We start from the raw sequence: 21034 nt of genomic DNA, 5'->3' as shown, positions 1-21034 counted from the left end.
CAGTGAAAATAAAGGCTTTTTTTTTTTTATTATTATTAACTAAAGATCTGTTAGTTTGCATAACCAGACGCTCCTGTCATGGAGGCTTGTTACATATATGGCGGCAGAGTTGCATCATTGTGCGGTCAGTATGTAAATATGCACCATTAAACACTTCACATTTATATACCACAGAAGTCCAAGGGGACGCAGCACCGTACAGACTGCAGGAAGGTGACATCTGAGTTCCGGGCGCGCTGGGGGCCGGTTATAGTCTTGTTTGTCACATCTCCTGATGCCCTGCCGGTTTCAAAAGGGGGGGGGGGAGGAGTAGCAGGGGCCGCCGTTTCCCCCGCCCCCCCCCCCCAAGTGTGCTTGCCAGGATATTCACACAACAGAGCCGGTCACGCTGTCTCCCTGCAGCTGTAGGGCCAAGCAAGCTGTTTGGCTTAGGGCTGTGCTTTCCCTGCCCATGACACTATCAGCAGGGGCGGGGGGTGTCGTTCCCATCCCTTGCTCCCCCCCCCCCCCCCCCCCACTCCCATCAGTGTATCTGCACCTCCCAATCTGGCCACTAGGTGTCACCACAGCATGCGATGGCCGGAGCTTCCAGGAAGCCCAGGAGGGGGTCTGGGGTTCCGCAGCCGCTGCTCCCCAGTGCCCCATCGTATACCGAAGGGCATCTGTTGAGATAACTCCATCTGCTTTCCCGGCCGGTCACGGGCTTTAGGTTTGGACTGGAGCTGGGGCTAAGTCTAGCACACACAGACCATCGACGCCCGTCGCGTCTTCCGTCTGGAGCCCCGTCCCACTGGTCTCGCTCGGGCTTCTGTGCTCACAGGGAATAGAGAGGTTGGATCGATTTGGCCAGAATTACTTTTTTGCCTTTCTGTTTTGTTGGGTTTTTTTTGATGGTCGGGGGTGGGGATTACCCAGACATTCAATTCTAGAACCAACCTCAAAACACACTGAAAAGCTCTTGTACTCATGAGCACCCAAATCCCGACCGGCTGCTGGCTGGGCCCGTCCCCGCGTCACGCGCCGAGGCAGCGCTTTACAAGAGAAAGGATTTAGCTAATCCAGATTACTGGAGCGGTGAAACGACAGTCCAAGCTTTAAAATAAAAGTATTATAGAGATATATAGAAGATATATAAATATATATGTGCGTGAGTATCATATTCACTGGTGCTTTTGAGAAAAAAAAAAACCAAGTTGCCGTGATTACTTCCTCTTATGATATAAGAGGTGTCACCTTGCCCAGTCTGCATGAGATGAGATCTCAAACACGACTCACATCTCTTTGTAACTTATGACCAGACCCCCCCTCAACACAAAAAACAAACAAACGATGTGTTGTTGTTTTTTTTAAACAAAATTCCCTGAAATTTATGGGAAGCAAGCAGGTGGGAAGGCCGATGTCGCCTGGGCTGTTCAGGACGGCTGAGGGAGCTGGTCAGGACCTGGGAGTCTGGTGGTGGTGGGGGGTGGGTAGTGCCCTTGCAGGAGAGGGGCGGCCTCATGCGGCGGGGACGTGTGCTTTCAGCGCAGGAGCGGGCTGGGTTTCATGACAGGTGAGAGCCATGCGCCATAGGGGACTTTCGGGCGTGCTGGGGGCTTCCGAGGCTGCATCTTCGCCAGCCCCGTCTCATGCCCTCGCGGAGAGTTCCCCCCAAGGAAGGACGTTCACGGGCCCACGGAGCTGCTTTCGCCTGACCCCTGGTCCAGGGGGCTCTTCTCGGCCGGCGCTGGGGACTCCTGCTGAACGAGAGAGGAAACAGAAAAGCAGCGTCAGGTCTCAGGGTGTGTGTGTGTGTGAGTGAGTGAGTGAGTGAGAGTGTGTGTGAGTGAGTGAGTGTGTGTGAGTGAATGAGTGAGAGTGTGAGTGTGAGTATGTGTGTGTGAGTGAGTGAATGAGTGAGAGTGTGTGAGGGAGTGAGTGTGTGTGAGTGAATGAATGACTGAGAGTGTGTGTGTGTGAGGGAGTGAGTGTGTGTGAGTGAATGAATGAGTGAGAGTGTGTGTGTGTGAGTGAGTGAATGAGTGAGAGTGTGAGTGTGAGTGAATGAGTGAGAGTGTGAGTGTGAGTATGTGTGTGTGAGTGAGTGAATAAGTGAGTGAATGAGTGAGAGTGTGTGTGTGTGAGTGAGTGAGTGTGTGTGAGTGAATGAATGAGTGAGAGTGTGTGTGTGTGAGTGAGTGAATGAGTGAGAGTGTGAGTGTGAGTGAACGAGTGAGAGTGTGAGTGTGAGTATGTGTGTGTGAGTGAGTGAATAAGTGAGTGAATGAGTGAGAGTGTGTGTGTGTGAGTTAGTGTGTGTGAGTGAGTGAATAAGTGAGTGAATGAGTGAGAGTTTGTGTGTGTGAGTTAGTGTGTGTGAGTGAGTGAATAAGTGAGTGAATGAGTGAGAGTTTGTGTGTGTGAGTTAGTGTGTGTGAGTGAGTGAATAAGTGAGTGAATGAGTGAGAGTGTGTGTGTGTGAGTTAGTGTGTGTGAGTGAATAAGTGAGTGAATGAGTGAGAGTGTGTGTGTGTGAGTTATGTGTGCGTGAGTGAGCGAATAAGTGAGTGAATGAGTGAGAGTGTGTGTGTGTGAGTGAGTGAATGTGTGTGTGTGGGTGGTGTCTTTTCAGGAGCGCTCCTCCTTTCAAAGGTTCCCGCTGAGGTGAACTTGGGCAGGGACGGCCCTGGACCCCTCAGATTTGCCTCAGCTCCCTAGCAACAGGATCCCGTCTCATCCCAGTCAGCCCTTCAGGGGGCAGCAGTTAGAGGGGGGTGGGGGCCTGGAAGCAATGGAAACCACTGCAATTCTCCGATCAGCCTGCACCTTTACCTGGCGAACCTTTTTAAAGGTAGATTAGAAGATCTAAAGGTGAAATCGAGATGTCAAAAAAACTGGATCTGTTGGTGAACGTGAACAAGTCTCTGACTAGACCAACGCACATCCGTATTTAATAATCCAGACGCTAACTCTGCAAAACCGGTGAATTTATCGCATCGTGACCGTCGTACTGGGCATCATCGTGAAAGCTTTAGTACTTTACTCTATTGAGTTTTAATAGCACAAAAATATTTGTCTTGAGAAAAAGGACTTTTGTGGGACTTCCCATTTAAATGACCGATGATTAAGCATAAGGCTGAGCCTTAATAGCGCAAGCTTTCACGACGATGGTCACGATGCGATAAATTCACCGGTTTTGCAGAGTTAGCGTCTGGATTATTAAATACGGATGTGCGTTGGTCTAGTCAGAGACTTCTTTAACCTTTTAAAGGCACAGGAAGCACCAGGGCCATTGGGCCAGTCCGGTAAAGATTTCAGGCCATCAAAGTCTTTCTGTTTATTGTTTTTTGCAGGTCATCGTCTCCCTTCCACTCAGCACCGTTAGATATCCTGCCGAGAAACTTAGCCACTTAATATCCCTGGCTATCCAAAAGTGAGCTGGACAGGTTTATCTGCTCAATAGCAAGTCTGACTCATCCCATCCGGCTGACGTAGCTGGATCAGGGTGACCATCAGTACTTACCCGGCTCACGTTAACCAAATAAGTAACCATGCCCTGGAACGCCCTCACCCTGCTCCCTCTTTAGCTGGATAAATAATTACTACGACCGCTGCATGCAGCCCAAATATTCCAAGCGCGCCGCTTAGCAGGACTACGAACTTATCATTCGCCAATAAAAATTTTTATGCAAAAAAAAAAAAAAGGATTACCAACTTATCTGGCTCGATGGCGCTGAATATCGAGCTGTAAAGGTTGAGCAATGCCGGGCTGGGTGGATGCCTGAGGCCTGAGCGTGCAGAAAGCAGCTGCCATCACCACCAGGGAACAGTGAGAGAGACAAGGAAGAGTACTGAAGGGTAAGGGATGGGGGCTAGCACAGTGCCCCCCACGTTAACCTTGGGCCTCCCTGCTATGTCCTGGCACTGTCTGATATCTGGAGAGTCTCCCCTTCCTCTCCCCACCCTAGTGCTCTGGGGGTCTCACCCCCTCCCGATGCTGCGAGGGTCTCTCTCTCCCCTCTCCATCTCCGAGGACCTTCTGGCTTTCCTTATCCTCGTGCTGCTCGCAGGATCTCCACGGGATCAGCAGTCACTGAGGCCCGGCAGGTAAACGACAGAACAGGACGCCCGACAGCGGCACTTGGGCTGGGGGTCCTGTCTGCACTTTGCTCTCACCCTTTGCTTTACTCTACGCAGGAACTTTTTTTTCCCTAGGTTACTGATCAAGTCACTCCCAGCTGTTAGCGAGGATCCGCTCCCCCTCTGGAGGAGGGCAAGGCCGGGCCGAAGGTGGGAGGTCCGAGGACCCGCACCCGCCATGGGTAACAAGGTCTCCAGCTGGGAGCCACCGGGTCCCGCGCCTCTGGCCTCTCCCGGCGCACCCGCTCTCTGAATCTCTCACAGCGTCTCGTCGGGGGGGGGGGGGGGGGGGGGGGATACTTACGGGCGGCGGCGGCTCGGAGACGTTCACGCGCGTGCGCAGCAACACAGCGATGTCTTTCTGCTCGGCCTCGAAGGCCACGGAAAGGGCGCTGCTGCCATCCTGGGGGGAGAAAAAAAAAAGGCAAAACCGCGCCAGTCAGAGCCGGGTGTAAGACTCGGGCACCCTCTGAAGCCGTGCCCCGCTCGTGACCCTCAGGCAGGCAGAAGCGGACGCCAGTTTGGCCTGGACGCCTGATGGGTTCAAAATCTCACCACCCCCGATGTTGCCAGAGGCCTAAGTCCCGGGCCTGGCTGCAGTACAGCATTATACTACACATTATATACGGGCCAGGCCCGGGGAAATGCATCACCGTCCGTTAATACATCCGGACGACCGGCACCGAGGCAAGGGTGAAAGCAGGAGCCTGGAGGAAGGGACTGATGGACATGGGTTAGTAAGCCCGACAGAGGGCTCCTCGGTGATAGAAATGGCACGAGGAGCCTGGGAGAGGCTCTCCAGACACGGCTGAGTGACTTACACAGTACTTAAGAGACTTGCTTTCCTTAAGGGAAATCAGCATGCCACGGGATAAAACCAGGACTGGATCAACCTGTCCTGAAAATCTGGAGCCAGTTGGGCCACCCTAGCTGCTTCATGTAAGAATGTGGTCTTGAGACAGGGAGAGAGGTATCAGGTATGTATTTTTACTTGTGGTACACACTGGCATTTTTATTCAACAGCATATTCACAGAATTTAAAAAAAAACAACAACAAAAAAACATTGAAAAATTAAGTAAAGCTCACATGGTCCACAATGGAAACATCACAGCCGGGTTGCGCCAGCAGCAGCTTTACTATCTCCAGACGTCCGTGCTCGCTGGCACACATCAGGGCCGTGGAGCCTTCATCATCCTGCACGTTCACGCTGGCTCCACACGCGAGCAAGGCCTGCACCATCTCCTGCCGCCCGTGGCTCACCGCCAGCATCAGGGCCGTCTGACCAGCCTAAAGCCAGCAACACAGCAATGAAGAGAGCTACGACAGGGGCCACCCTCGCAGCACTCCAGGGCCAGCTGCTACAGGAGCCACCCACACAGTGCTCGGGGCCAGCTACTACAGGGATCACCCGTACAACACCCCCCAGGGCCAGCTGCTACAGGAGCCACCCACACAGTGCTCTGGGCCTGCTACTACAGGGATCACCCGTACAACACTCCCCAGGGCCAGCTGCTACAGGAGCCACCCACACAGTGCTCTGGGCCTGCTACTACAGGGATCACCCGTACAACCACCCCCAGGCCAGCTGCTACAGGAGCCACTCACACAGTGCTCGGGGCCAGCTACTACAGGGATCACCCGTACAACAACCCCCAGGCCAGCTGCTACAGGAGCCACTCACACAGTGCTCTGGGCCTGCTACTACAGGGATCACCCGTACAACAACCCCCAGGCCAGCTGCTACAGGAGCCACCCACACAGTGCTCTGGGCCTGCTACTACAGGGATCACTCGTACAACAACCCCAGGCCTGCTGCTACAGGAGCCACCCACACAGTGCTCGGGGCCAGCTACTACAGGGATCACCCGTACAGCAACCCCAGGCCAACTGCTACAGGAGCCACCCACACAGTGCTCGGGGCCTGCTACTACAGGGATCACTCGTACAACAACCCCCAGGCCAGCTGCTACAGGAGCCACCCACACAGTGCTCTGGGCCTGCTACTACAGGGATCACTCGTACAACAACCCCAGGCCAGCTGCTACAGGAGCCACCCACACAGTGCTCGGGGCCAGCTACTACAGGGATCACCCGTACAACACCCCCAGGCCTGCTGCTACAGGAGCCACCCACACAGTGCTCGGGGCCTGCTACTACAGGGATCACCCGTACAACACCCCCAGGCCTGCTGCTACAGGAGCCACCCACACAGTGCTCTGGGCCTGCTACTACAGGGATCACCCGTACAACAACCCCCAGGCCAGCTGCTACAGGAGCCACCCACACAGTGCTCTGGGCCTGCTACTACAGGGATCACTCGTACAACAACCCCAGGCCAGCTGCTACAGGAGCCACCCACACAGTGCTCGGGGCCTGCTACTACAGGGATCACCCGTACAACAACCCCAGGCCAGCTGTTACAGGAGCCACCCACACAGTGCTCGGGGCCAGCTACTACAGGGATCACCCGTACAACACCCCCAGGCCTGCTGCTACAGGAGCCACCCACACAGTGCTCAGGGCCTGCTACTACAGGGATCACCCGTACAACACCCCCAGGCCTGCTGCTACAGGAGCCACCCACACAGTGGTCTGGGCCTGCTACTACAGGGATCACTCGTACAACACCCCCAGGCCAGCTGCTACAGGAGCCACCCACACAGTGCTCGGGGCCAGCTACTACAGGGATCACCCGTACAACTCCCCCCAGGCCAGCTGCTACAGGAGCCACCCACACAGTGCTCTGGGCCTGCTACTACAGGGATCACTCGTACAACAACCCCAGGCCAGCTGCTACAGGAGCCACCCACACAGTGCTCGGGGCCAGCTACTACAGGGATCACCCGTACAACACCCCCAGGCCAGCTGCTACAGGAGTCACCCATACAGTGCTCGGGGCCAGCTACTACAGGGATCACCCATACAACACCCCCAGGCCTGCTGCTACAGGAGCCACCCACACAGTGCTCGGGGCCTGCTACTACAGGGATCACCCGTACAACACCCCCCAGGCCAGCTGCTACAGGAGCCACCCATACAGTGCTCGGGGCCAGCTACTACAGGGATCACCCGTACAACACCCCCAGGCCTGCTGCTACAGGAGCCACCCACACAGTGCTCGGGGCCAGCTACTACAGGGATCACCCGTACAACAACTCCAGGCCAGCTGCTACAGGAGCCACCCATACAGTGCTCGGGGCCAGCTACTACAGGGATCACCCGTACAACAACCCCAGGCCAGCTGTTACAGGAGCCACCCATACAGTGCTCGGGGCCAGCTACTACAGGGATCACCCGTACAACACCCCCAGGCCTGCTGCTACAGGAGCCACCCACACAGTGCTCGGGGCCAGCTACTACAGGGATCACCTGTACAACAACTCCAGGCCAATTGCTACAGGAGCCACCCATACAGTGCTCGGGGCCAGCTACTACAGGGATCACCCGTACAACAACCCCAGGCCAGCTGTTACAGGAGCCACCCATACAGTGCTCGGGGCCAGCTACTACAGGGATCACCCGTACAACAACTCCAGGCCAATTGCTACAGGAGCCACCCATACAGTGCTCGGGGCCAGCTACTACAGGGATCACCCGTACAACAACCCCAGGCCAGCTGTTACAGGAGCCACCCATACAGTGCTCGGGGCCAGCTACTACAGGGATCACCCGTACAACAACTCCAGGCCAATTGCTACAGGAGCCACCCATACAGTGCTCGGGGCCAGCTACTACAGGGATCACCCGTACAACAACCCCAGGCCAGCTGTTACAGGAGCCACCCATACAGTGCTCGGGGCCAGCTACTACAGGGATCACCCGTACAACACCCCCAGGCCTGCTGCTACAGGAGCCACCCACACAGTGCTCGGGGCCAGCTACTACAGGGATCACCCGTACAACAACTCCAGGCCAATTGCTACAGGAGCCACCCATACAGTGCTCGGGGCCAGCTACTACAGGGATCACCCATACAACACCCCCCAGGCCAGCTGCTACAGGAGCCACCCATACAGTGCTCGGGGCCTGCTACTACAGGGATTACTCGTACAACAACCCCAGGCCAGCTGTTACAGGAGCTGGGGTGGGGGGACGCTCTCGGCTAGCTGCAAGTGGGCCACACTGAACATCTGGGGCCAGCGGCTACACGTGCTGGAGAGAGGACACCCGGGGCCTGCTGCCTAAAGGATCTTGCACACAATAGCCAGGGCCCGAGTGCTACAGTGACCAGAAGGGGGGGGGGGGGATGCTGCAGATGAGCTGCTACAGGGGCCACACAGGTTAACACCAAGGAAGAGTCCAGGAGTAACTGCTACAGGGGCCATACGAGGCATTCCCCAGGTCCGTTGCTACAGGGACTGAACTGGGAGCCCCCTGACCTGTGTGCTGGTGATGCCGACCTCATCCCCAGCCCTTGGAGCCCCCTCAGCTCAGGCTCCAGGTGTCAGCGATACTCACTTGACTGGCTTTAGCGTTAACGTTCCCCAAGCTGAAGAGTCTCCGCACGACCTGCATGTCTTCCTCCTTCTCCACCGTGGCCAGGGCAGTTAGCATGATGGCCGTGTACCCAGCTTTGTTTTGACAGTCAACATTACAGATTTCTGCAGGAACAGCGTACATCACTTTCAGGTATTACCAATGCAGACAAGATCTAGACTGAGAGCATTAATTGAGGGGAGAGACAGAAGAGGTTCACTCCCCCGCTGAGACACTAACGAGAGAGATCTGATAGCCCTCCCCTTACTGAGTCACATAGAAAGAGATCACACACCTCATTCCCCTGCTGAGTCACTAACGAGAGAGGAGTCACTAATGAGAGGGATCTGATAGCCCTCCCCTTACTGAGTCACATAGAAAGAGATCACACACCTCATTCCCCTGCTGAGTCACTAACGAGAGAGGAGTCACTAATGAGAGGGATCTGATAGCCCACCCCTTACTGAGTCACATAGAAAGAGATCACACACCTCATTCCCCTGCTGAGTCACTAACGAGAGAGGAGTCACTAATGAGAGAGATCTGATAGCCCTCCCCTTACTGAGTCACATAGAAAGAGATCACACACCTCATTCCCCTGCTGAGTCACTAACGAGAGAGGAGTCACTAATGAGAGATATCTGATACCCTCCCCTTACTGAGTCACATAGAAAGAGATCACACACCTCATTCCCCTGCTGAGTCACTAACGAGAGAGGAGTCACTAATGAGAGGGATCTGATAGCCCACCCCTTACTGAGTCACATAGAAAGAGATCACACACCTCATTCCCCTGCTGAGTCACTAACGAGAGAGGAGTCACTAATGAGAGATATCTGATACCCTCCCCTTACTGAGTCACATAGAAAGAGATCACACACCTCATTCCCCTGCTGAGTCACTAACGAGAGAGGAGTCACTAATGAGAGAGATCTGATAGCCCTCCCCTTACTGAGTCACATAGAAAGAGATCACACACCTCATTCCCCTGCTGAGTCACTAACGAGAGAGGAGTCACTAATGAGAGGGATCTGATAGCCCTCCCCTTACTGAGTCACATAGAAAGAGATCACACACCTCATTCCCCTGCTGAGTCACTAACGAGAGAGGAATCACTAATGAGAGGGATCTGATAGCCCACCCCTTACTGAGACTCACAGAGAGAGATCACACACCTCATTCCCCTGCTGAGTCACTAACGAGAGAGATCTGATAGCCCTCCCCTTACTGAGTCACATAGAGAGAGATCACACACCTCATTCCCCTGCTGAGTCACTAATGAGAGAGATGAGTCACTAATGAGAGAGATCTGATAACTCTCTCCTTACTGAGTCACATAGAGAGAGATCACACACCTCATTCCCCTGCTGAGTCACTAATGAGAGAGATGAGTCACTAATGAGAGAGATCTGATAGCTCTCTCCTTACTGAGTCACACAGAAAGAGATGAGTCACTAATGAGAGATATCTGATACCCTCCCCTTACTGAGTCACATAGAAAGAGATCCCACACCTCATTCCTCTGCTGAGTTACTAATGAGAGAGATCCTGTACTGCTCCTGTTGCTGAGTCACTTATGAGAGATCACACATCTCATTCCATGCTGAGTCACCTATGAGAGACATCCCATAGCCCTATGTCTGTTGAGTCATTTGGATGGCCCTGCAAGGAGCTCTGTTCAAACAAATGGTAATGGAGCCCACTAGGGAGGGAGCTATACTCGATTTAGTGCTCACTAACAGGGATAATGTCTCTAATGTCCGGGTGGATGCCCACCTCAGCACCAGTGATCATCAAACGGTATGGTTTCATATCACTAATACATTAAAGAGAAGTCGCACAAAGAGCAGGGTTCTGTGTTTCAAAAACACAGATTTTGTTGAAATGTGGAAGTACCTGGGGGAAGAACTATAAGGTTGGGAGAAAACGAGAGATGTGGAACAACAGTGGGCCAAACTAAAAGGAGCAATTACTGAAGCAACTATTATACATGTAAGAAAAGTAAAAAAAAGCAAGAAAAGAATGAAACCTATCTGGTTCACAAAGGAGGTGGCTGATAAAATAAAAGATAAAAGAACAAGGAGGAGCACAAGGAAGAATATCTGATAAAACTGAGGGAGACGAAGAAAGTAATCAAGAAAGCGAAAAGTCAAGCGGAAGAAAGGATTGCCAAAGAGGTAAAGAGAGGTGACAAAACATTTTTCAGATACATCAGTGAAAGGAGAAAGTCCAAAGTGGTATAGTGAAATTGAAAGGTGTAAAGGATCAATGTATGGAGAGAGACGAAGAAATGGCAGAAATATTAAACGAATACTTCAGTTCGGTGTTCACTAAAGAGGACCCTGGAGAAGGACCATCTCTACACAACAAGAAACTGGAGGGAAGCGGAATAGATGAAACTCTGTTTACGGAAGAGAATATATGGGAAGAGCTAGGAAAACTGAAGGTGGACAAAGCCATGGGGCCTGATGAGGTTCATCCCAGGATATTGAGGGAGCTCAGAGATGTGCTGGCGGCTCCGCTGTGTGACCTGTTCAATAGATCCCTAGAAACGGGAGTGGTGCCGAGTGATTGGAGAAGAGCAACGGTGGTCCCGCTTCACAAGAGTGGGAGCAGACAGGAGGCTGGTAACTACAGACCGGTTAGCCTCACCTCAGTGGTGGGAAAAGTAATGGAGACGCTGCTGAAAGAAAGAATAGTGAACTATCTACAAGCAGCAGAATTGCTGGACCAGAGGCAGCATGGTTTTACCAAGGGAAGGTCCTGTCAGACAAATCTGATTGACTTTTTTGATTGGGTGACTAAGGAATTGAATCAAGGAAGAGCACTTGATGTCATCTACTTGGATTTCAGCAAAGCTTTTTATATGGTCCCGCACAGGAGGCTAGTGAATAAAATGAGAAGCTTAGGAGTGAGTGCCGAGCTGGTGATCTGGATTGCAAACTGGTTGATGGACAGAAGACAATGTGTGATGGTAAATTGAACTTACTCGGAAGAGAAGAGTGGTGATGAGTGGAGTGCTGCAAGGATCGGTGTTGGGACCGGTCCTGTTCAATATCTTCGTGAGCAACATTGCGGACAGGATAGAAGGTAAGGTTTGTCTATTTGCGGCTGATGCTAAGATATGCAACAGAGTGGACATGCTGGAAGGAGTGGAGAGAATGAGACGGAATTTAAAGAAGATGGAAGAGTGATTGAATATATGGCAGCTGAGATTCAATGCCAAGAACAGTAGAGTCATACATATGGGGTGTGGAAATCCGAAAGAACTGTATTCGATGGGGGGTGAAGGGCTGATGTTCACGGAGCAGGAGAGAGACCTTGGGGTGATAGTGTCTAACGATCTGAAGTCGGCAAACAATGTGACAAGGTGATAGCTAAAGCCAGAAGAATGCTAGGCTGCATAGAGAGAGGAATAACAAGTAAGAAAAGGGAAGTGATTATCCCCTTGTACAGGTCCTTGGTGAGACCTCACCTGGAGTACTGTGTTCAGTTCTGGAGACCGAATCTCCGAAGGGACAGAGATAGGATGGAGGTGGTCCAGAGAAGGGCAACCGGAAAGGTGGAGGGTCTTCATCAAATGAGTTATGAGGATAGATTGAAGAATCTAAATATGTACACCCTGGAGGAAAGGAGAATCAGAGGTGATATGATACAGTCTCTCAGATACTTGAAAGGTTTTAATGATCCAAAGACAACGACAAATATTTTCCGTTGGAAAAAAAATCAGCAGAACCAGTGGTCACGATTTAAAACTCCAGGGAGGAAGACTCAGAACCAATGTCAGGAAGTATTTCTTCATGGAGAGAGTTGTGGATGCCTGGAACGCCTTTCCAGAAGAAGTGGTGAGGACCAAAACTGTGAAGGATTTCAAAACGGCGTGCGATAAACACTGTGGATCCATAAAGTCTAGAGTATGTGAATGAAATGAAGAGAAGAGGCATAGGGGTGGCTTAAGGGAATGACGGTTAATACCCTTATTCAATAAACATACACACGGTTAAAGCAACTCCAACATTGCTCTATGCTTCAACGGCAAGAGGAAATGTGGGGAAAAGGATCTGCATTCACAAAAAAGCGGGGGAGTAGCTTGCTTGTTGCAGCGGTTACTACCTCAAACCAAATAAGCCTGATACTTCACTTTCATTGCACATCCAAGCAGCTCTCTGCTTCAATGGCAGGGAGGAATGAAGAAAAGAGGATTCATATTCAATCAACCAACAAGGACTAAATTGCACAGGCTGGAAAAACAAATAAGCATGGGTGTAGCTTGCTTGTTACGGTGGTTACTACCCTGAACCAATCAAGCGTGATACTTCACTTTGAAGACATATAGAGTGCAGCTCACTGCTTCAACGGCAGGGGGAATGAAGAAAAGAGGATTTATATTCAGATAACAACCAACAAGGACTGAATGGCACAGGCTGGGCAAACAAATAAGCGTGGGAATAGCTTGATTATTGCAACGATTACTACCACTAACCAAGTAGGCTTGATACTTCACATTGATGCAGCTCCAGCATTGCTCTCTACATCAATGGTGGAAGGAAATTAGAACCAAAAAGTTACCAATAAGGGCCCTGACCTCAGCGGTCAGAGTAACAGATAAGTATGAGAAAAATAAGTATGAAAGCTTGCTGGGCAGACTGGATGGGCCGTTTGGTCTTCTTCTGCCATCATTTCTATGTTTCAATAACAGCAATTCCACACTTCATTCCTTTCTGTTGTGAAAGATCCTGCACCTTTCTCTATGGTGAGTCACTAGGAGAGATTGCACACTTTACTCCTACCCGAGTCACTATTTATTGATTTAGGCTTCTTATATTCTGCCAACATCCAACAACAATGTTCAAGGCGAATTACAACTAAAACATTCATAAATTATAATTCAAATAAAACAATACAGCAGCATGTAACAAAAAGACAATAAAACAAACATATTAAAATACAGATCATTACTGTATACATTAAGTATTGAGAGATGTCCCATATTCCTCCCCCTGCTGAGTCACTAATAAGAGGGATTCCACTCCTCATTCCCTACTGAGTCATTAATGGCAGATCCCACACCCTTCCCCCTGTTGAATCACTGGAAGAGATCCCACACTTCACTCCATACTGAATCATTAATGACAGATTTTTAATTTTTTTTTTTTTTAATCTATCTTCTACCTTATTAGCAGATCCTACAGCCTCTCCTTCTGCTAAGTCACTATTGAGAGTCAGCCCTTATTTTTCCCCCAGATTTGTGCAGCTTCTCCAATGTAAACATGCAGATAAGTTCTGATTCCATTCAATAAGAATACTGAAAAGGGGAGAGAAGGCAATGAGAGGAAACAGATGAGAGAGAAGGGATGGAGCATGGGATATGGCAGTGGGGACGGCGCAACGTTTCTGATTCTGCTTGAGGGACGGGGGGCAGCTCTCACCAGTGTCCAGCAGCAGCTTCACAATCTGGAAGTTGGAGTGCGAGACGCTGTAATGGAGGGCGGTGTTTCCGTTGGCATCCGCCAGGTTGACCACATATGCCAGCACGCCGGAGGACATCTCAGCAAAGGCCGCGAGGTAATCGGACACTGGGCCAGGATGGGAGGACTTCTGGCTGGACACCCGGAACCACTCCTGCTGGACGATGTTGATGCTGGTGACCTAGAGAGACAGCAGGGTACGAGTTCCTGGCCATGTGCGAGAAGGATGTCTAGCAAAGGACCCCATCACAAGCAGGGGAAGGATGCATTACACTAACTTCCCTGGAATTACTCAGCTGGCATGTGTGATTACCTCTTGGGAATTACCCTGGTCCGGTTTGGGATTTCCTATGGGGAATTACTCAGGTCTGATGTATGATTTCCTATAGGGGATTACCATGACCTGGCTACCGTTTTCTATTCTAGAAGACTACATTGGTTTGATTGATTTCCTGTAAGGGATCCCCCTGGTGCGATTTGCTAATGGGGGATTATCCTGGTCTGGCTGTGATTTCCCTGGTTACTTACCGCCTCCGTGTTCTTCTGGATGTCGGGGTCATGCAAGTTGTTCTTCATGATTAAACACGCCTCTCTCATCTTCACACTTAGCTCAAACCTGGAAGAGAACACCCTCCTGAGTGACAAGTGCCCAGTCCTGCCTAGTGTCCTCACTTATCCCTGTCAAGCGAAAGGATAGCTGCCTCCATGTGAACGTGTGGGGGGACCTGCCGCACACAGAGCGCCAACAATCTGGAACCCAAGCTGCTCAGAGGTCAAGGGACAAGGATTCCGTCTCCTGAGAATCTCTCAGGGTCACTTAATGAGCTCGATCCTCATTGGGCTGGACTGGGGACGAGGGAGCGTGCGGATGATAACAGAACGGCTGCGCCCACCATTCAACACAACCTCTAACAAAGAGCAGTGGTCGGAAGGCGAGTACAGGAAGAGATATAGCCACACGGTTTGGGTAAAATGCTTCTGGTTTTATTTTTGTACCGGGTGGTGGTGGGGAGCATCTTTTCATTAAAAAAACAACAACAACAACAACAAAAAAATACACAGCAAAATAGCTGGGTATACAGGAAGTACTTTTATCAGTTCAGGTTGGCATTATGTGCTGTTGTATGTTACGCATGAAACGGTGAATAAAAAAAATAATTATTTAAAAAATATTCCTTGAGAAAGAGATCCCTTCCCAATTCCAGGGAGGGAAGGAACCCTTCCTCCAGAGAGCCAAGGACAGCAGCTTCCTTTTTCAACTGCTGGGAGGATCTGTGCAGGCTCAAAACCTCACAAACATCCTTGCCTTTGGGTTATTCTTACATTGGTCCAGTAAAAGGCATCTCGACCCACAGAGATTTCATTGGTGAAGAAAATGGGCCGAAGCCCTGGAGCAACGATGCAACTGGACTGCAACATTTTTTTTGGGGAGTGGGGGGAATGTAATCCCAGCCCCTCTGCCCCACTGGATGCAGCACGTCTGCATCCAGCGTGAGTACAGGGAGAGATGTGGGATCTCTTAACTCCATGTGGGGTTACGCAAGGGGTCACCAAATGGCTTCATACCAAGTGGCCAGGCTGAGCTGATCCTGACTCCACCTCACGGTCTTTACAATCCTGTGCTCCTATCTGAAGCTGAAACTGCAAGTAAACAGAGGCAGTCGGGCAGAACCGAGCCTGGCGAGTAGGCATGGAGTCAGTTGGCAAGCACCAGAAGCAGGGAATTCTGGGACAGAGGTTCCCACTACAGGGCACGGTGGAGGGTAAACAAAGCCTGCAGAATAATCTGTATATGGTAATATACAAACTGGAATGAGTTACTTTGCCTTTTATGATTCTTGTAACTCCTGCAGGAAAACAAATTGGTCAGCTAGTGTTTGTAGGCAAGTTCTGAGACAATCCCAAGCATTCTGGGATGCTAGTCTTGTTTGAATTAATACAAAACCAAGGGCTAGAAACCCCACAGTGCTTAGGGATGGGGAAGCGGTTGGAAGAGACTGGCGTGAGCTGGTAGACCCGGTGAAAAAAAATAAATGATTGTTAGTTGTGGCACTGACGAATGACACTGCACAGTGGAAACCACCAGAGAGGATCCCTGGATTTAGACTCTCCCCTGTACTTACTTCTCCTTCACTTCTCCTGGATCTGCCTTCTCTCCTCCTCCTCCTGCCTCCTTCCCCCACTTTTTCCTCCTCTTTCTCTTCTCCTTCGCCTGGCCGAGGGATTCCAGGTCGCTGTCGCTGTCCTGCAGGTTCACATTCAGCTCCTCCTCTGAGGTCTCGATGAGATCAAGCTCATCGCTGTCCGAGCTGTCCGGGGACACCTTCTCCAAAGAACTGTCCTCTTCCTCCTCCTCCTCACTAGAGCCTTCACTAGAGGTGCTCTCATACCTGCTCAGAAAGGGAAGTTCTCAGTGTGGAATTAAAGGTACAGTTTTGTTTCTCTAGTACGGATCTCCTGAATAATGGAAGGGATTTATGTGGTGCACTTTCATTGACAGTTCATTTCAGAAACACGCATTCTGCTTACAGCCACCTCGGAGGTGGAACAGCTGACGAGCAATTTTCGCATTCGATCAGTGATCTGAAGTATCAGCTTCAGAAGAGGAGACAAGCGGAAGAACCCTGATCACTATTATCCCTTGCAGCTCAGTACAAAGAGTCGGGCAGAGCTGGGATTAGGATGAGGCACAAAGAGCTAAAGTGACCGTCCAGGGTAACAGCCAGGGTCAGATGCAGAACCGGGTCACCCAGAGGGTCACAGCCAAGGGTGTAGCATGTGAATGCGGAGGTCCTAAGCAGCTGTGCTGCCACAGATCACTCCCAACCGCTAAATCACACATCCTTGCAAGCACAGGCTTCCCCGGCAGAAACCTGTCCCAAGCTACACCTGCACACACCCATCAGAGCACCGATTGTATCTGTTCTCAGAGTAACGCGTGCGTCACAGACCGGAATACAAGCAGGACTCACTCTCCGTTCAGGATGCCCACAAACTTCAGGCTCTTCTTGTTTCCAGCGCTCTCACTTACTGCCGTGCCATCTTTCCTCTTCATGATGGATTTCAGAGATCCTGGTGGATTAAAGAAGGGGAAGGGGGGTGAGAACAGTACTGTAAGGAACAAGGAATCTCCTTCCTTTCCTATCATGAAGCCATAGATACAGGATGTCTGCTGTGCATGCGGCACTTTGCTTGCATGCACAAAATGTTTTCCGTGTCTACACGGCTCCTGAAATGAATAACAGCTAAATCACAGAATGGCACTGAGTGAGGCCGAGATCCTGAATCCCAGAATCAAAAGGATGAATGAAAGGGTCCATCATTCAGTTCTAGTGCCCTTCAAAATACATCTTAAAGCTCTAGAACTCAGTTCTTGGGAACCTTAGGAGGCTAATAAACACATTATAGAGCACTATCGTGCAGGTTAAGGGACCCTGAGGAGAATTCTATACCTACATTATAAGACTATCATTCAGGTTAAGGGAACGCTGAGGAGAATCCTATATGTACATTATAAGGCTCTATCAGTCAGGTTAAGGGACTCTGAGGAGAATCCTATATGTACATTATAAGGCTCTATCAGTCAGGTTAAGGGAACGCTGAGGAGAATCCTATATGTATATTATAAGGCTCTATCAGTCAGGTTAAGGGACTCTGAGGAGAATCCTATATGTACATTATAAGGCTCTATCAGTCAGGTTAAGGGACTCTGAGGAGAATCCTATATGTACATTATAAGGCTCTATCAGTCAGGTTAAGGGACTCTGAGGAGAATCCTATATGTACATTATAAGGCTCTATCAGTCAGGTTAAGAGACTCTGAGGAGAATCCTATATGTACATTATAAGGCTCTATAAGTCAGGTTAAGGGACTCTGAGGAGAATCCTATATGTACATTATAAGGCTCTATCAGTCAGGTTAAGGGACTCTGAGGAGAATCCTATATGTACATTATAAGGCTCTATCATTCAGGTTAAGGGAACGCTGAGGAGAATCCTATATGTACATTATAAGGCTCTATCAGTCAGGTTTAGGGACTCTGAGGAGAATCCTATATGTACATTATAAGGCTCTATCATTCAGGTTAAGGGAACGCTGAGGAGAATCCTATATGTACATTATAAGGCTCTATCAGTCAGGTTTAGGGACTCTGAGGAGAATCCTATATGTACATTATAAGGCTCTATCAGTCAGGTTAAGGAAACTCTGAGGAGAGTCCGATACACATATTATATGGCTCTATCCTTCAGGTTAGGGGAACCGTGAGGAGAATCCTATACATACATTATAAGGCTCTATCATTCAGGTTAAGGGAACCCTCAGGAGAGTCCTAAGCACACATTATACGGCTCTATCATTCAGGTTAAGGGAACTCTGTGGAGAATCCTATATACACCTGATAAAGCTCTATCATTCAGTTTATGGGAACCCTGAGGAGAGTCCTATACACATATTATACGGCTCTATCATTCAGGTTAAGGGAACCCTGAGGTGAGTCCTATACACACATTATAAGGCTCTATCATTCAGGTTAAGAGAACCCTCAGGAGAGTTCTATATACACATTATAAGGCTCTATCATTCAGGTTAAGGGAACGCTGAGGAGAGTCCTAAGCACACATTATAAGGCTCTATCATTCAGGTTAAGGGAACGCTGAGGAGAATCCTAAGCACACATTATACGGCTCTATCATTCAGGGTAAGAGAACCCTCAGGAGAGTCCTATACACACATTATAAGGCTCTATCATTCAGGTTAAGAGAACCCTCAGGAGAGTTCTATATACACATTATACGGCTCTATCATTCAGGTTAAGGGAACCCTGAGGTGAGTCCTATACACACATTATAAGGCTCTATCATTCAGGTTAAGAGAACCCTCAGGAGAGTTCTATATACACATTATAAGGCTCTATCATTCAGGTTAAGGGAACGCTGAGGAGAATCCTAAGCACACATTATACGGCTCTATCATTCAGGGTAAGAGAACCCTCAGGAGAGTTCTATATACACATTATAAGGCTCTATCATTCAGGTTAAGGGTACGCTGAGGAGAGTCCTAAGCACACATTATAAGGCTCTATCATTCAGGTTAAGAGAACCCTCAGGAGAGTTCTATGCACACATAAGGCTCTATCATTCATGTCTAGTGAACATCAGGGAGAGTCATAGACATATTCTATTTATTTTGTTTGATTTATAAGTTGCCTAACCTGTGCTTCTCTTAAATTGGCCTGCGTATCAAGATATCCACAATGAATATTCAAGCAGATCTATCTGCATATTTTTGGTCTAATGGCCAGGTTACTTTATATAATACAGTTCTCCTGAAAAGCAGACCTGTTCGTGGAAAGCCCCTGTTGTAAGGCTTTATAATTTATGTCCATGCAATCTCATGCTCAGGGAGACTCTTGGAAACATATTAGAGCTCTTACGTTTTGCTGTGGGGAACATCTGAAGATTCAGAAACACAGGAAGCTCAATTATTCAGTTCCAGGCAACCTAATAAACATGATAAAGCTCAAACCTTGGTGCGCCTCAGCTTAAGATGTTTCTCACTGGCTTATAAAGTTACAATGAAAAAAGTCATTATATGGAGCAGTGGCTCCCAACCCAGTCCTAGAGGCCCACCTAACCAGCTGGGGCTTTCTGGGCAGCCATAATGAACATGCATGACATAGATTTGTACACAGTGGAGACCTGGTGCATGCAAATTATGAATATACTGAAAACCAGAGGACAAGGTTGGGAAACACCACTATAGAGCCAGAAGCACTAAGCATTTTCCTCACAGATGGAACAATGCGCAGAGTTTTGTACGATCTAAACTCTGCATGTTCTTTCCAACTGAAAAATGACCCCAAGAAAGCTTAAGAACACAAGACATGCCAAGCTGGGTCAGACTAATGGTCTATGGAGCCCAGCATCCCGTCCCCGGCAGTAGCCAGTCTGGGTCACTTGGAAGTACCCATCAGATCCCAGATTGGAAAGACCATTCCCGTGTTGCTCACTCCCAGAAGGTGGAGATGGTGACACCTAAGGCCCTCCAGCTAAATCAAGGTTAATAGACCTACCCTCTTGAAACTTGCCCAAACCTTTTTTTTTTTTAAATTAAGCTACATTACTAGCCTTGACCACATTTTCTGGCAGCAAATTCTATTGACTGCAAAATGACTTCATAGAGTTCATTGTAAATCTTCTACCAGTTAGTTTCATGGCGGGTCCCCTAGTCCTAGTGCTACTGAACGGAGTAAATAGCCATTCTCTATCAACCTGTGGCACCCCACTCATGACTTTTTTATACTTTTAGCATATCTCCTCCAAGCTAAAATAGCCCTAAGCTGTTGAGCCTTGCCATCCTCTTCAATTCTGTTGCCCATCTTTGCACTTTTTCTCGTTCTGCTATATCTTTCTGGAGATAGGGCGACCAGAACGGCCCACAATATTCCACCTTTGATATCGAGATCGGGGCGTCAGGCTATTCCCTTCTCCTTATAACACCTGACATTCTGATTGCTTTTTTAGCGGCTGCTGCTGCACCCCGAGCTGAACATTTCAACGGACTGTCCACAATGGCTCCAAGGTCCGTTTATAGAGTGGCGACTCTTAGGATGGAACCTAGGATTATGTTACCTTTCAGTTTGGATATTTTTTTCTCCCTATGTGCATCATTTGCCCTTGTCTATGTTAAATTTCTTCTGCCATTTAGATGTCCAGCTCCCCGGTCTCACAAGGTCCTCCTGAAATTTCTCAAAGTCGGCTTGCGTTTTGACCCCTTTGCAAAATTTTGTGCCTCCTGCAAATGTAACCCCCTTGCTCTAATTGTACACCATCCCACAGCAAAACTATTTACACCCTTTGCAAACTTTATAAACACACACACACACAATTATTCCAACCCCAAAATCTCTGTAGGTAATTTTTCAAGGGGCAATAATTAAAGTAAAGATACCCTCGTAGTTTTGCTTTG

General features: G+C 49.5%; 1 protein-coding gene across 4 annotated transcripts in view; it reads right to left on the bottom strand.

The window, feature by feature from the left end:
• The window catches only part of LOC115096355 (KN motif and ankyrin repeat domain-containing protein 1-like), a 92691-nt gene continuing 71657 nt past the window's right edge, over positions 1-21034 (bottom strand). For 3 of the 4 annotated variants that reach the window (XM_029610824.1, XM_029610826.1, XM_029610825.1), the window contains exons 5-12: positions 17037-17136; positions 16188-16454; positions 14593-14680; positions 14026-14245; positions 8579-8721; positions 5207-5407; positions 4424-4522; positions 1-1739 (exon numbers count right to left, since the gene is read on the bottom strand). In XM_029610824.1, the coding sequence (XP_029466684.1) occupies positions 1665-1739; positions 4424-4522; positions 5207-5407; positions 8579-8721; positions 14026-14245; positions 14593-14680; positions 16188-16454; positions 17037-17136 (1193 nt within the window). In that variant the 3' untranslated portion in view covers positions 1-1664. The remainder of the gene's footprint in view (positions 1740-4423; positions 4523-5206; positions 5408-8578; positions 8722-14025; positions 14246-14592; positions 14681-16187; positions 16455-17036; positions 17137-21034) is intronic. The other variant, XM_029610827.1, reaches the window with a different exon arrangement.

The sequence above is a fragment of the Rhinatrema bivittatum genome, chromosome 8, assembly GCF_901001135.1.
Source record: "Rhinatrema bivittatum chromosome 8, aRhiBiv1.1, whole genome shotgun sequence".
Taxonomy (NCBI): Eukaryota; Metazoa; Chordata; class Amphibia; order Gymnophiona; family Rhinatrematidae; genus Rhinatrema; species Rhinatrema bivittatum.
Note: the sequence above shows the minus strand (reverse complement) of the source record. Positions and strands in the feature narration are given on the sequence as shown.